The sequence below is a fragment of the Corythoichthys intestinalis genome, chromosome 9 (genome assembly GCF_030265065.1).
Source record: "Corythoichthys intestinalis isolate RoL2023-P3 chromosome 9, ASM3026506v1, whole genome shotgun sequence".
In the NCBI taxonomy this organism is placed as follows: domain Eukaryota; kingdom Metazoa; phylum Chordata; class Actinopteri; order Syngnathiformes; family Syngnathidae; genus Corythoichthys; species Corythoichthys intestinalis.
The window spans coordinates 42,535,795-42,548,363 of record NC_080403.1 but is presented as its reverse complement, the minus strand read 5'-3'; the positions used below and the strand labels follow the sequence as shown (position 1 = coordinate 42,548,363).

Here is a 12,569-nt window from a genome sequence, read left to right as displayed (position 1 = left end):
TAAGAAATCTTGGTTGGCAACCGAAAAAAGCTAACAAAATACAAATTTTTTGTACTATGTAGATTGAATTCTTTTCACTAAAGGTCACTAACTTTTTTCTCACCGCGGACCGGCAGGGTGCCAAAGACAGGTGGGGGGGGAGGGGGGGGCGGCGTGCACAACTGCAAAAGACAGAAATCGCTGCGGTCAGGAAACGAAATCACAAGTACAAATGCATTTATTTTTAATTTGAGAATGGGCAAAACAAGTCCGACAATCAAGAAAGAGACCATTGGACGGATGAAGAAGTGAGTAAGCTACGTGTTTTATCTAATGTCAAATACTGGGATCATGGCAAACGTTTTAAAAAGGAGCTGGCTTGCATTTTGTGGGTGACAATGCTCCCTGTCCACCGAGCACCAGGGGTCGCGTTAACCGAATATTTTCCGTCGTTGACCGGTTTTTTAAAACGGTGACGGAAAAAACTGAAGTCCATCCGTCATTTTGACAGGTTGCAATTCACACCCCAGACCACAGGATGGCGAGTGAGCATATTAACAAGCTATTGTCTCTCTTGATGCATGACGTCGCTGGCCTTACTCGGAAAAATGTCCGAACTAGCATTCAGGTGTAGCAAACACGGAAACGTTAGGAAGCTTTGGAGAGCATTGTCTAAGGCTATGTTCATTCTACAGGTCTTAATGCACGAATCCAATTTTTTTTTCGTGTTTTTCCGACTCGAGTCAGGCATTAACTTGACGGTCTGAACGCGACAAGTCGCATAGAAGTGGACTATTTCAAATCTGATCTGGGTCATTTTTTTATGTGGTTCAAATCCGATCTGGGCCAGATTTTTCCAGACTGTCGCGGCGGTCTGTACCGTCCAGTGTCCCAAATCCGATTTCATTTGTGCGTTATTAGCGCCTAGCTTGCAGTGAACATGGCTTTTGGGGAAGGGCCGGGCTTGACAACAGTCATAAAAAAATAAAAATGGGTTGAGGATAAGCATGAGAATGATCGGTTTTCTCTCTGCTCTATGTGAGCTATATTTCAACATTTCCTACACTGCCGGGAGTCGGGAGAGGGGTCTGGCTGCAGCCCGTATTGGAGAGTCAGGGCAAACTGCCCGTATGTGTGTGTGACATGCACGGACAGTGCGTGCATGCTATCGATCCATATAAACTGTGAATATAAGCCTAAACGGGGATTATTTATGTCTGTTATTTGTGTCCTCCTTTTGAAAAGCAAAATATGATAGCCCTGGAATGACGGATGACTTGTCATTTGTTTTGATGCTTCTGCGCACCGGCGCGTGTCGGACTGCGAATCATGCGTAATACTTGAATGGTCTCAATGGACAAAGGCAGTCTGAACGGGCACGCCAAAAAAACGGATATGACAAAAGAATCGGAAATGTGCATTAAGACCTGTAGTATGAACGTAAACTAATTGAATGAGCAGGGACAAACAGCTTGGAGTCAGAAGTACGTGCGCTATTCTCAAACCTGAACGCACCCTGAGTCTTGGATGACAAATCAACAGAGCAGAGAGTAGACACAACATGGCTGGTAGTTTCTTCAATTTATTCAGAGTTGAGTAAGTAACGCACCACTTTTGACCAACACTGCTATTGAATATGTCATTATTATCATTTTAAAAATTTAAGTGACGGGTAAAAATAGATTATGACCGGATTTTTATGACCGTCAGTCAAAATGACAGACAACGAAAAAGTCTAGCGCAACCTCTGCTCGGCACACCCGCACACCCCCTGCTCTCGTACGTGCTTAGACGTCGGCTGGTTTGTCCACAGAGGATGCGCCATTTTTGGCGTTCATTCCCCTCTGCGTCCCCGGCGATGAGCACTGCCTGCCGTCCGGGGCCGCAGCAGAATGACGAGCCGAAACGTGCTCGCCGCCGGGGGCTGGCCGATCGGTGAAGACAATCAACAATAACCGCTGATGTATGATAACTGCCATGTGTGGCATGATTCGGGGTAGTTTTGTGTGATTTTTGTTTTCGAAAGGCGAGGAAAAGAGCCGCTCGGTTCGGTTTAGCATGTCGCGTAGCTCTCAAGCCCCCTGTTTTGTTTACCCTCTTTCTTCCGTCTCCGAAGCCGGGGCAGGGAAATGACTGGAATGAATTAATGCATAATGATAACTCCTGTGGCATAAAATACCATTCGGGGGTTTTGACCATTATGCAGTAATTTAGCTGTCGTATTGAATAAATGTTGTTTTTTTTTTTTATATATATTTCATATTCCATTTAGCACAGGACTGTTATTTGTCATGACCATACAATTAATTTAACAATTAAGGAATAATACTTAATAAAAGATAAAAATAATATCCTGTAAAAATATTGGAGTAGAAAGATAAAAACAATGATGACATTTTGCTGCTCTCTGTCGCATTTTCCTCATTCTGAATCTTCCCCATTGGGCTGAATTCTAAATCAGCTGAAATCGTTACTCTGCCGACGTCATCATCCAGAGGGAGGCGCTAGAGCGCTATAATGACAGGCGGGGCTAAACTGCAGATTAAAAGACTAATTTCTCATCATAAGTGCTTTGCCAAATTGTTGTATATAGTCGAATCGTCTCAAAATATGATTTTAATTCTAATAATAATGCTATTTAAAAGATTTTGTTTAATCGTGTCACCGGCACTTTAAGGTGAAAACGTGGTGCAGGAGCCACTTTTCAAGCATCCCAAAGGCCAGGAAACGGCCACTCCCGCATACGAAATGCATGGGTTTCCATGCTGTAAGCTGGGTACTGCTGTTGCTCATTTGAATAAGTCTTTATGCCTGGTGCACACAAGGCACCATTTTGCAGTGAGCGCGTAGGTGCAGCAGTATTGACAGATCTGGCTGGTTCCTGCCGAAATGGGCATGCTATATTTACAGGGTTATTGGGTTGGAAATTGTTCTGATCTGACAACCCTGAGGCGCAGTGGGCCGTTGGATCCACTTTTGTGTCGATAGTGCATTCGTGATTTAAAACGAAAATATTATTTTCTCTTGTGGACCTGTGCCAAGAGGCTCGCGGCCCGCTACCGGTCCGTGCACCGATGGTTGGGGACCACTGCTTTGCACAATTATATTGAACTTCTCATGGTTTAGATGAGACTAAAAAGTGACTTAATTGTTTGTCAAACACATAAAGCCGTTTACACATGGCACTTGGTTTTCACGATGATGGTCTAGGCCAAGGGTTGGCAACCAGCGGTGCCAGAGCAGCATGCGGCTTTGTTTTATTATTAAATAAAGGAATATTTGATTTAAATTTATTCTGGCGCTCACAAGATTTAACAAAGAAGTGTAACTTCCCTTCCTTAGTTAACAGAACACTCATGCAGTTAGTCATGAATTTAGCAACTTAAGGTTGCCACTTGGAAGGTATACCCACAAATCTTTGCGGCATTCATATGCACTAGGGCTGATGCCGTTTCTTGTTGAAGAAGAAATAATATGATAAAGACTTAACTTCATCCTTAGAAAGTAAGGATTTTCTTAGTATGACTTTATCTCATCAAATTACTTTGTTATCCTAATATTAAAACTCTTCCTGTGAATGAAAATTTATATATATTTTTTTCCTTGTAGTAACAACTTTATTCTCATAATATTACCATATTTTTTTGTGTGACCAATACTCCTTGGAAGTAAAATGTCAGCACCTATGTCTATTAAAATGCACATTAATGTCTCCTGCTTATCAAATTGCTTCAGTGTATATATCTTACGATCTAGAAGTTTGTATCCTGTATAAAACAATTTTGGTGTTACCTACAAGTCATCTAGCAACTACTAATTTCCCATCAAGCCTAGCAAATATTCTTGAAAGCAAGCTGAGCATAAACCACAAAACAGATTTTGAATTTGAATATTTGTAAGAGAAGTAACAATAGATTTCAATACATATGATCAATTGTGTTCAAAGACGTGTAGGGCACCAACCACATGAGTAGGCTCCATACAAGGTAAAATAATTATTTTTATTAAAATCGTATCAGTCTACAGTAAACGAGGAGGTTGGTTCTGTGTATTACTTATGAAATACTCATTGGAAATGACCTTCTTCTTACCTCATTCTCTGCCCTTGACGGGGAAAGACGTCCAATCAGTTTTAACAATTCATTTTGAAAGGTAGGGTTAGCGGTGAATATTCACTCACTCATTCACAATTTGTCAGACTGGAGGTCAGTCATCCTAATTGGCATTAAATGAGTTAATGCATAGGTGCCATTGCAATTGTTTATCCTTCTATAAGGCATAACTATTAGAGATGCACTGAAAATTTTGTGGCTGATAATTTTCAGCCAAAATGTGACTAAAAATGGGATGATGACGCTCCCCACGACATTATCTTCCCACCAGTAAATCTCTCTTCCTGCCCCCGTTTTGAGCAGCTAACTGCACCCCCGTCGAAAATTATTGTGAATAAATGGTTAAATCCCTGAATTCTTTATAGATATGGATGTAAAACAGTCTCGATTCTTGGTTAAAAGCACACACCAAAAAAAAAAAAAAATGGGCAGTTAGCATTTATTTTACGTAAAAATATGTCGAATGTGCTGCAAGTCTTTAAGCCACTGTGGCGCCATCCTATCACCACAAAAAGGTTTTTACGTTGAAAATTCTTGTGAATAAATGCTTAAATCCCTGAATTCTCTATAGATCTGGACGTAAAACAGTCTCGATTCTTGGTTAAAAGCAAAAAATAACCCCCCCCCCCCCCAAAAAAAAAAACGGGCAAGTAGCATTTATTTTATGTAAATATGCCGAATGTGCTGCTAGTCTTTAAGCCACTGTGGTGCCTGCCGCCTTATCACCACAAAGAGCTTTTTGCGTTGAAAACTCTTGTGAATAAATGCATAAATCTCTGAATTCTTTTCAGATAGGAAGTAAAACAGTCTCGATTCTTGGTTAAAAGCAAATTAACTGGGTAGTTAGCATTTATTTTACGGAAATATTTCGAATTATTACGCCAATGCCGTAGCGGTTAATTTCTACCATTAATTTTTTTCACACCGTTTCAAAATGCATGCATGGTATGAAAAATATAATGATTACCTTGAATCGTCGAACAAATCACTCCTGAGACAATCCTTCTTGTTTGTATGCGGTACAGCTTTTGTACTTTTCAAACTAAATCTGGCGTTGGATCGCTGCATGTGTTTGAGAATAACTGCGACCGACTTCAACCGACTGAAGCGGAGTGTGGGAAGGCCCCCTACTTGAAGGCGTGGCACAATGTCTGGGGAATGTCTCCCGTCAATATCATTATGAAGTCTATGCAGGAAGCTAGCGCATGTACAGACGCGCCCACCCCACATACGCACACACAGAGTAGCCGAGTTACAGAGGTGACAGCCTGCGCACACGTTTGTTGGTTGTGAAGCATGTAGAGGCGACAGCTGTATATAACCCCTCTGTACTGTTTATTGTGCGTTTGCAATTGTGGTCGAATACTTGGGGCGAGTTTATGTGATTGTTTTTGATGATGTGCAGACGCTAACTGATATATGCTAATTGTTATTGCTGTATCAGCAGCTACTTGTAAGCGCAAATTTGAATTGGTGTTATTGAAGATGAGACTGAATTAATTTCATTTTATTTTAGTTTCATTCTGCAAGTGTTGATGTCATGAGCAGCTGAATAAAGTCAGCAAACCTCACGAACGTCTGACATCGCCATTTCGGAGCTTAGCTCACTGTCTAGCTAGGACTTAGCTGCCAATGTCTTGGCGAGGACAGTACAGTGACATATAAACATGTTTTTGGATATTTTTTTCTTTTAATTTAGAGGGTGTTCATTGAAGTATTTAAAGGGTTCATTCCGATTTACGCGGAAATCTGGGTTACATCCATAGGCAGAATTTGACTTTTGGGGCAGGAGGGGCACAACATGCTGATGACCCCAAAACGCTGTGTCAGCAATAAAATTAACTTACAAGAATATTTATAAGTTGACAATGAGCGTTTTTTTGTTTCCCATCATTCTTGAGGGCAATTCTAAATCAGGCTGCTTCGGCAATACTTTTTGCCAACATCGTCATCCATTGATGATGGTACGCCCGCCGGTGTCGTGCCAATGTAGTTACCTCAGTCAAAAATAGTATCCCCTGGGCAGAGCCATATGGAGGTAGATTTGTGTCTTTATTATTCAATCAAAAAATAAGCTGCTTCAATAATATATATATATTGTCAAAAAGAAAAATCACTAATCAAAAAACAAAAAAATTCATATCGTTTTCGATTTCGAAAAAATATTTGAGATTGAGAAATTTGCATTTGAACTCTTAATTTTTCGTTGAAAAAGTTTTCTTTGATTGAAGCAATCCTTTTTGTGTTATGTTGGGCCATATTATGAGTAGGACATTTGTGTCTAAATCATTCAATCCCCCAAAAAAGTTGCTTCAATCAAAAAGTTTTCAATCAAAGAAAAAAATCATTTGAAAAAAAAATTGCCCTCCGATAATTTTTTTTTTTTTATTATTATATGCAAAGCAAATGACCGTCTAAGATGCTAGTCACATGATCTGTTCGAAAAATAATTTTGACCCAATATAAAGATATATTTTTTTGTTCATTTCATTCATTTGTTGCAGTCTTATTGCTTTACAACTTTTATATACGTATATAGGAAAGTCAATTTCACGCATTAACACTTTTCGGCCACCAGGGAGGGCTGTCCCCCCCTTAAAATCCGCTAATGGTTACATCGTCAGCGCAGGAACGGAACTCGTTCGTAAACCGGGGACTACATGTACTTCGATATGGGAAGAAAGAAACATCCTTACCGGTGAGAGACAGTTTTGTAGCTTCAGTTCTCGAGCAGAGGAACGGAAGTCAGCGTGATAAAGCAGACAAACTATTCTTCGTGTAGAAATGACCTTTCTGCAGGTTATATATTTGTACATCATTATTTAATGTATAGAGGGCAAAGGCGTAGGTTTGCATAGGGATGGTTGGGACAAAACACTACCAACTTTTCAGGATGCTTAAATTGTCCCCACCAACTTTTAAGCAACCTCATTTGCATCAGGTTTTAATTGTTGTAATTGACTCCACCATTATTAAATTAATTATTTTTATGTTTAGATTTACATGTACATCTTTTCACTTGCTGAATGTGCCGGTCCATTTTTTCCTCCTAAACGCACATTTGATTGGCTGATGATTTAACCCCCACACACACCCACATTAGATATTACAGATATGAGAAGTTTTTTTTTTTAGCCAGCAGCCACTGCTAGAAATGTAAAAAGACATCATTGTTTTGGAAGTGGGGAACACACCATTAATTTTGCTACTGTAGGTCCAACCTGCATCCGTGTTAGCATAACATTAAACTGTGTGAACTTGCTAACCTGCAAAACTCAAGTAGGAAGCTGCTTCGAGAGAAGTGTCCTTCTCTTTGTGTTTTCTACTTTTAACATTAAATAAACTGTGAGAAATGTAGTAACCTCTGCTAGCAACTGTGGAACTAGAAAAACGTCAGCAAGAAGCTGTTTAGAGAGAGCGAGGTGCTGCATAACCTCGTACGTAGCTCACACAACACAAGCTCCACACAACAAGCATAATTAATTATGTACATTAAAAAAAAAAAAGTATTTTTTTTGTGCCGCGAGCTACCCACACTAGCTTTGTGGTTTACTGGTCGATCGTGATCAACGTCATGAGCACCCCTGATTTAGTGTATCAATAAATTAGGTTCATATTCGTGAGAATGTAGCCCTGACCCCCATTAACCCAGTTTGTTTGGTATTATTAAGTCCCATCCTGAGCAAAAGTGTACATGCAGGTTATGCTGTAATATCATCCCTATCAATGTTGAGAGCAAACCTACGCCCTTGATAGAGGGTCAAATTAAACATTTCAGTGCATCCCTAATATCTATCGAACAATGTAGTTAGATACTTTGGACTCACAAACTAAGGAGGGGGAAAAAAATGATACACCACTACTAACGTTCGGTTTTCTCAAGGAGATAGGGAATGTGCATTTGAATATACACGTGCGTTGATGTCTTTAGTGTTGTTGTGGGTTTCTCAATTCAAGCCACACGTGATTACAGCATGTTCTTTTTCACTTCAGGTTGTGGTGAACGCCTTGGTAGGGGCCATCCCCTCCATTATGAACGTGCTACTAGTGTGTCTGATCTTCTGGCTCATCTTTAGCATCATGGGTGTGAATCTGTTTGCTGGCAAGTACTATTACTGCTACAATGACACACAAGAGGAAATGTTCCACCCTAATGAGGTTAACAACCGAACGGAGTGTTTCGCGCTCATTAACGATAACCACACTGACGTCAGATGGAAAAATGTCAAAATCAACTTTGACAATGTGGGGGCAGGCTACCTGGCACTCCTGCAAGTGGTAGGGAGCATTTTCTATACGTCGTCCATCTTGCTACAAAGTGTTTACTCACTCTTTGGGTCTCAACCTTGCAGGCAACGTTCAAAGGATGGATGGATATTATGTATGCAGCAATTGATTCTCGAAAGGTAGGATTACTCATTTCCAAATTGTTCATGATCGATACAAGTATGTTTGTGTTTGGTACATTGCAGGTGGAGGATCAGCCGTTGTATGAAGACAACCTATACATGTACATCTACTTTGTCATCTTTATTATCTTTGGTTCGTTCTTCACCCTAAATCTCTTCATTGGTGTCATCATTGACAACTTCAATCAGCAAAAGAAAAAGATAAGTTTTATTTTCCTCATCTGCACTACTATTTGATAGATTTTTACTTCATGATTGTAACCACACTGTTTTTGATCTTTTACTTTGGAGGTCAGGATATATTCATGACTGAAGAGCAGAAAAAATACTACAATGCCATGAAGAAACTCGGCTCAAAGAAACCACAAAAGCCTATACCCAGGCCTCAGGTAACATTTGAACTTAACCCATTCATGCACAAATTATTTTTTTTCAACCCTTACAAAGGCACTCATTGGCTGCTATTGATGCTGCAATTTTGACTCCCAGTCAGAATAGATTGGACGTCTAGCGCTGTCAATGGTACTGAAAGATGAGCATTCATGCCTGTCCTCCCAATTTAACTGAATTGGACGTCTGTCATCGCCAATGGCAATCAATGAGTAAATCCTATGAACAAATCATCTACATTAGGTGTTATTTTTGACCGTAACCAGAGTGTATTTCTGTTTTTAATCATTTTAATGCCATTAATTTAGCTTTTGTTAACATTGTGTGAGTATATAAATGTATTTATAATTATATGAAGATAATATAAAAAAAAAATACAATGATGATTCATGATTTTGATTAATATAATAATAAAAATTGCTATTATTTAAAGTGCCTGTGACATGATAAAAATATCTTAAGTAGCATTATTATGTGAATTAAATTCATATATTAAGACGACTCGACGATATACAACAATTTGGAAAAGCACAGCTTACGAGAAATGAGTCTTTCAATCTGCCGTTTAGCTACTCATGGCATTATCGCGCTCTGGCACTGCCATCTGGGTGAGGACGTCGGCAGAGTAACAATTTCAGCTGATTTACAATCCTGCCCAATGGAGGACAAAGATTCAGAGTCAGGAAAATGCGACAGAGAGCAGCAAAATGTCATCACTGTTTTTATCTCTCCAATATTTTTCCACGATATTCTTTTTATCTAAGTATTTTCCCCCAATTGCTAAATAAATGGTATGGTCATGACAAATAACAGTCTTGTGCTAAATGAAATATGAATATAGTATAAATGCATTTATTCAGTACGACAGGGCTAAATTACTGCAAAACCGTCGACTTTAACCTCCCGAACGGTATTTTATGCCACTGGCTTTTGTCATTTCCCTCCCCCGGCTTCGGAGACGGAAGAAAGAGCGTAAACAAAACAAGAGGCGTGAGAGCTAGGTGACATGCTAACCCGAACCGAGCGGCTCTTCCAAGTCTTTTCCTCGCCTTTCGAAAATGAAAAATCACACAAAACTACCCCAACTCATGTCACACACGGCGGTGGGGTTGAGTGTGTTCACTGATCGGCCAGCCCTCAGTGGCGAACAAGTTTCGGCTCATTATTCTGCTGCCGCCCGGCAGGCGTGGAGGGCTCAGCAGAGGGGAATGAACACCAAAAATGGCGCATCCTCGGTGGACAAACCTGCTGACATTGTAGTGCGTGGCTGACCGAGCCCAAGCCGAGTACAACGCTCTCTAGACGGGTACATGAATAGAGCCGAGGGGGGTTGAAGTCTCGACACAATCGAGAACCAGAGACAAGAGCGGAGGGCTCCCCGGGTCCAAGCCGAGGATAGCGCTCTATAGGCGGGCATGCCTCTATCAGCCGGCGACCATGGTGTGCGACAAGCCACAGGTTGTCGGCCGACAGTCAGTGGACAGGGAGCATTGTCACCCACGAAATGCAATCCACCTCCTTATTAAAACGTTTGCGTTGATCCCAGTATTTAAGATAACATAAAACACGTAGCTTACTCACTTCGTCATCCGTCCAGTGGTTGCTCGATTGTCATACTTGTTTTGCCCATTTTTCGTTGTGAACAGGATCTTTTGAAATCCAAACTGCCTCACACCACTCTCCCTGGTGTAGCAACAAAAGCCTGCAGCACATTGGGCTGGCGTGATGCAAAATCAGCTGAATCCGCAGTCCTTCTGCATACAGTATAATACTAATGGCTGTATTGTGAAAATGGTTAGTCCGCTGACATCACATTCGCCTTCTTCCTCAATCAGAGACCGTGGGCAGAAGTCTCTCATTTTCGTAGCGCGGGATTCAAAAAATTGAATAAATACTGGTTCTTCTAAAAAATATTAGCATATTGTGATAAAGTTCATTGTTTTCTGTAATGTACTGATAAACATTAGACTTTTATATATTTTAGATTCATTACACACAACTGAAGTAGTTCAAGCCTTTTATTGTTTTAATATTGATGATTTTGGCAAAAAAAAGTAAAGAAAAAACAAAAATCCCTATCTAAAAAAATTAGCATATCATGAAAAGGTACTCTAAAGAAGCTACTAACCTAATCATCTGAATCAACGAATTAACTCAAAACCCCAGCGAAAGTTTCCTGAAGCTTTTAAAAACTCCCAGCCTGGTTCATTACTCAAAACCGCAATCATGGGCAGGACTGCCAACCTGACTGCTGTCCAGAAGGCCATCATTGGCACCCTCAAACAAGAGACTAAGCCACAGAAAGAAATTTTTGAGCGAATAGGCTGTTCCCAGAGTGCTGTATCAAGGCACCTCAGTGGGAAGTCTGTGGGAAGGAAAAAGTGTGGCAGGAAACGCTGCATAACCAGAAGAGGTGACCACACCCTGAGAAAGGTTGTGGAGAAGGGCCGATTCCAGACCTTGGGGGACATGCAGAAACAGTGGACTGAGTCTGGGGTGGAAACATCCAGAGCCACCGTGCACAGGCGTGTGCTGGAAATGGGCTACAGGTGCACCATTCCCCAGGTCAAGCCACTTTTGAACCTGAAACAGCGGCAGAAGCGCCTGACCTGGGCTACAGTGCTCCAAAGTACTTTTTTCAGATGAAAGCAAATCTTGCATGTCATTCGGAAATCAAGGTGCCAGAGATTGGAGGAAGACTAGGGAGAAGGAAATGCCCAAATGCCTGAAGTCCAGTGTCAAGTACCCACAGTCAGTGATGGTCTGGGGTGCCATGTCAGCTGCTGGTGTTGGTCTACTGTGTTTTATCAAGGGCAGGGTCAATGCAGCTAGCTATCAGAAGATTTTGGAGCACTTTATGCTTCCATCTGCTGAAAAGCTTTATGGAGATGACGATTTTATTTTTCAGCACGACCTGGCACCTGCTCACAGTGCCAAAACCACTGGTAAATGGTTTACTGATCATGGCATTACTGTGCTCAATTGGCCTGCCAACTCTCCTGACCTGAACCCCATAGAGAATCTGTGGGATATTGTGAAGCGTTGCAAGTTGAGTGACACCAGACCCAACACTGTGAATGAGCTTAAGGCTGCTATCGAAGCATCCTGGGCCTCCATAACACCTCAGCAGTGCCACGGGCTGATTGCCTCCATGTCGCGCCGCATTTAAGCAGTCATTTCTGCAAAAGGATTCCCGACCAAGTATTGAGTGCATAGCTGATATAATTAATTGAAGGTTGACTTTTTTTGTATTAAAAAACACTTTTTTGTATTGGTCGGATGAAATATGAAATTTTTTGAGATAGGGATTTTTGGGTTTTCTTGACTTTTTTGCCAAAATCATCAATATTAAAAGTATAAAAAGCTTGAACTAATTCAGTTGTGTGTAATGAATCTAAAATATACGAAAGTCTAATGTTTATCAGTACATAACAGAAAATACTTTATCACAATATGCTAATTTTTTGAGAAGGACTAGTATATCGATCGATTTCATTCAGGAGCATAAAATACTGCGTGTAATATGAAATAAACATGCTTATTTTTTGTGTGTCATAGGCACTTTAAGTCTTTTAAAATTACCAAAACTAGTCACTTGGCCTATAAAGGGATAAAGGTTTAAGTGTCAACTTTTGAATTGCTTTCCACTGTAGTGACCACTGTCCCTGAAAAGGTTAAA

At 40.6% G+C, this 12,569-nt stretch overlaps 1 protein-coding gene across 3 annotated transcripts in view; it reads left to right on the top strand.

The window, feature by feature from the left end:
- The window catches only part of LOC130921347 (sodium channel protein type 8 subunit alpha-like), a 120,911-nt gene that overhangs the window by 102,697 nt on the left and 5,645 nt on the right, over positions 1-12,569 (top strand). For all 3 annotated transcript variants that reach the window (XM_057845109.1, XM_057845110.1, XM_057845111.1), the window contains 4 exons: positions 8,085-8,369; positions 8,444-8,497; positions 8,564-8,701; positions 8,785-8,889. In XM_057845109.1, the coding sequence (XP_057701092.1) occupies positions 8,085-8,369; positions 8,444-8,497; positions 8,564-8,701; positions 8,785-8,889 (582 nt within the window). The remainder of the gene's footprint in view (positions 1-8,084; positions 8,370-8,443; positions 8,498-8,563; positions 8,702-8,784; positions 8,890-12,569) is intronic.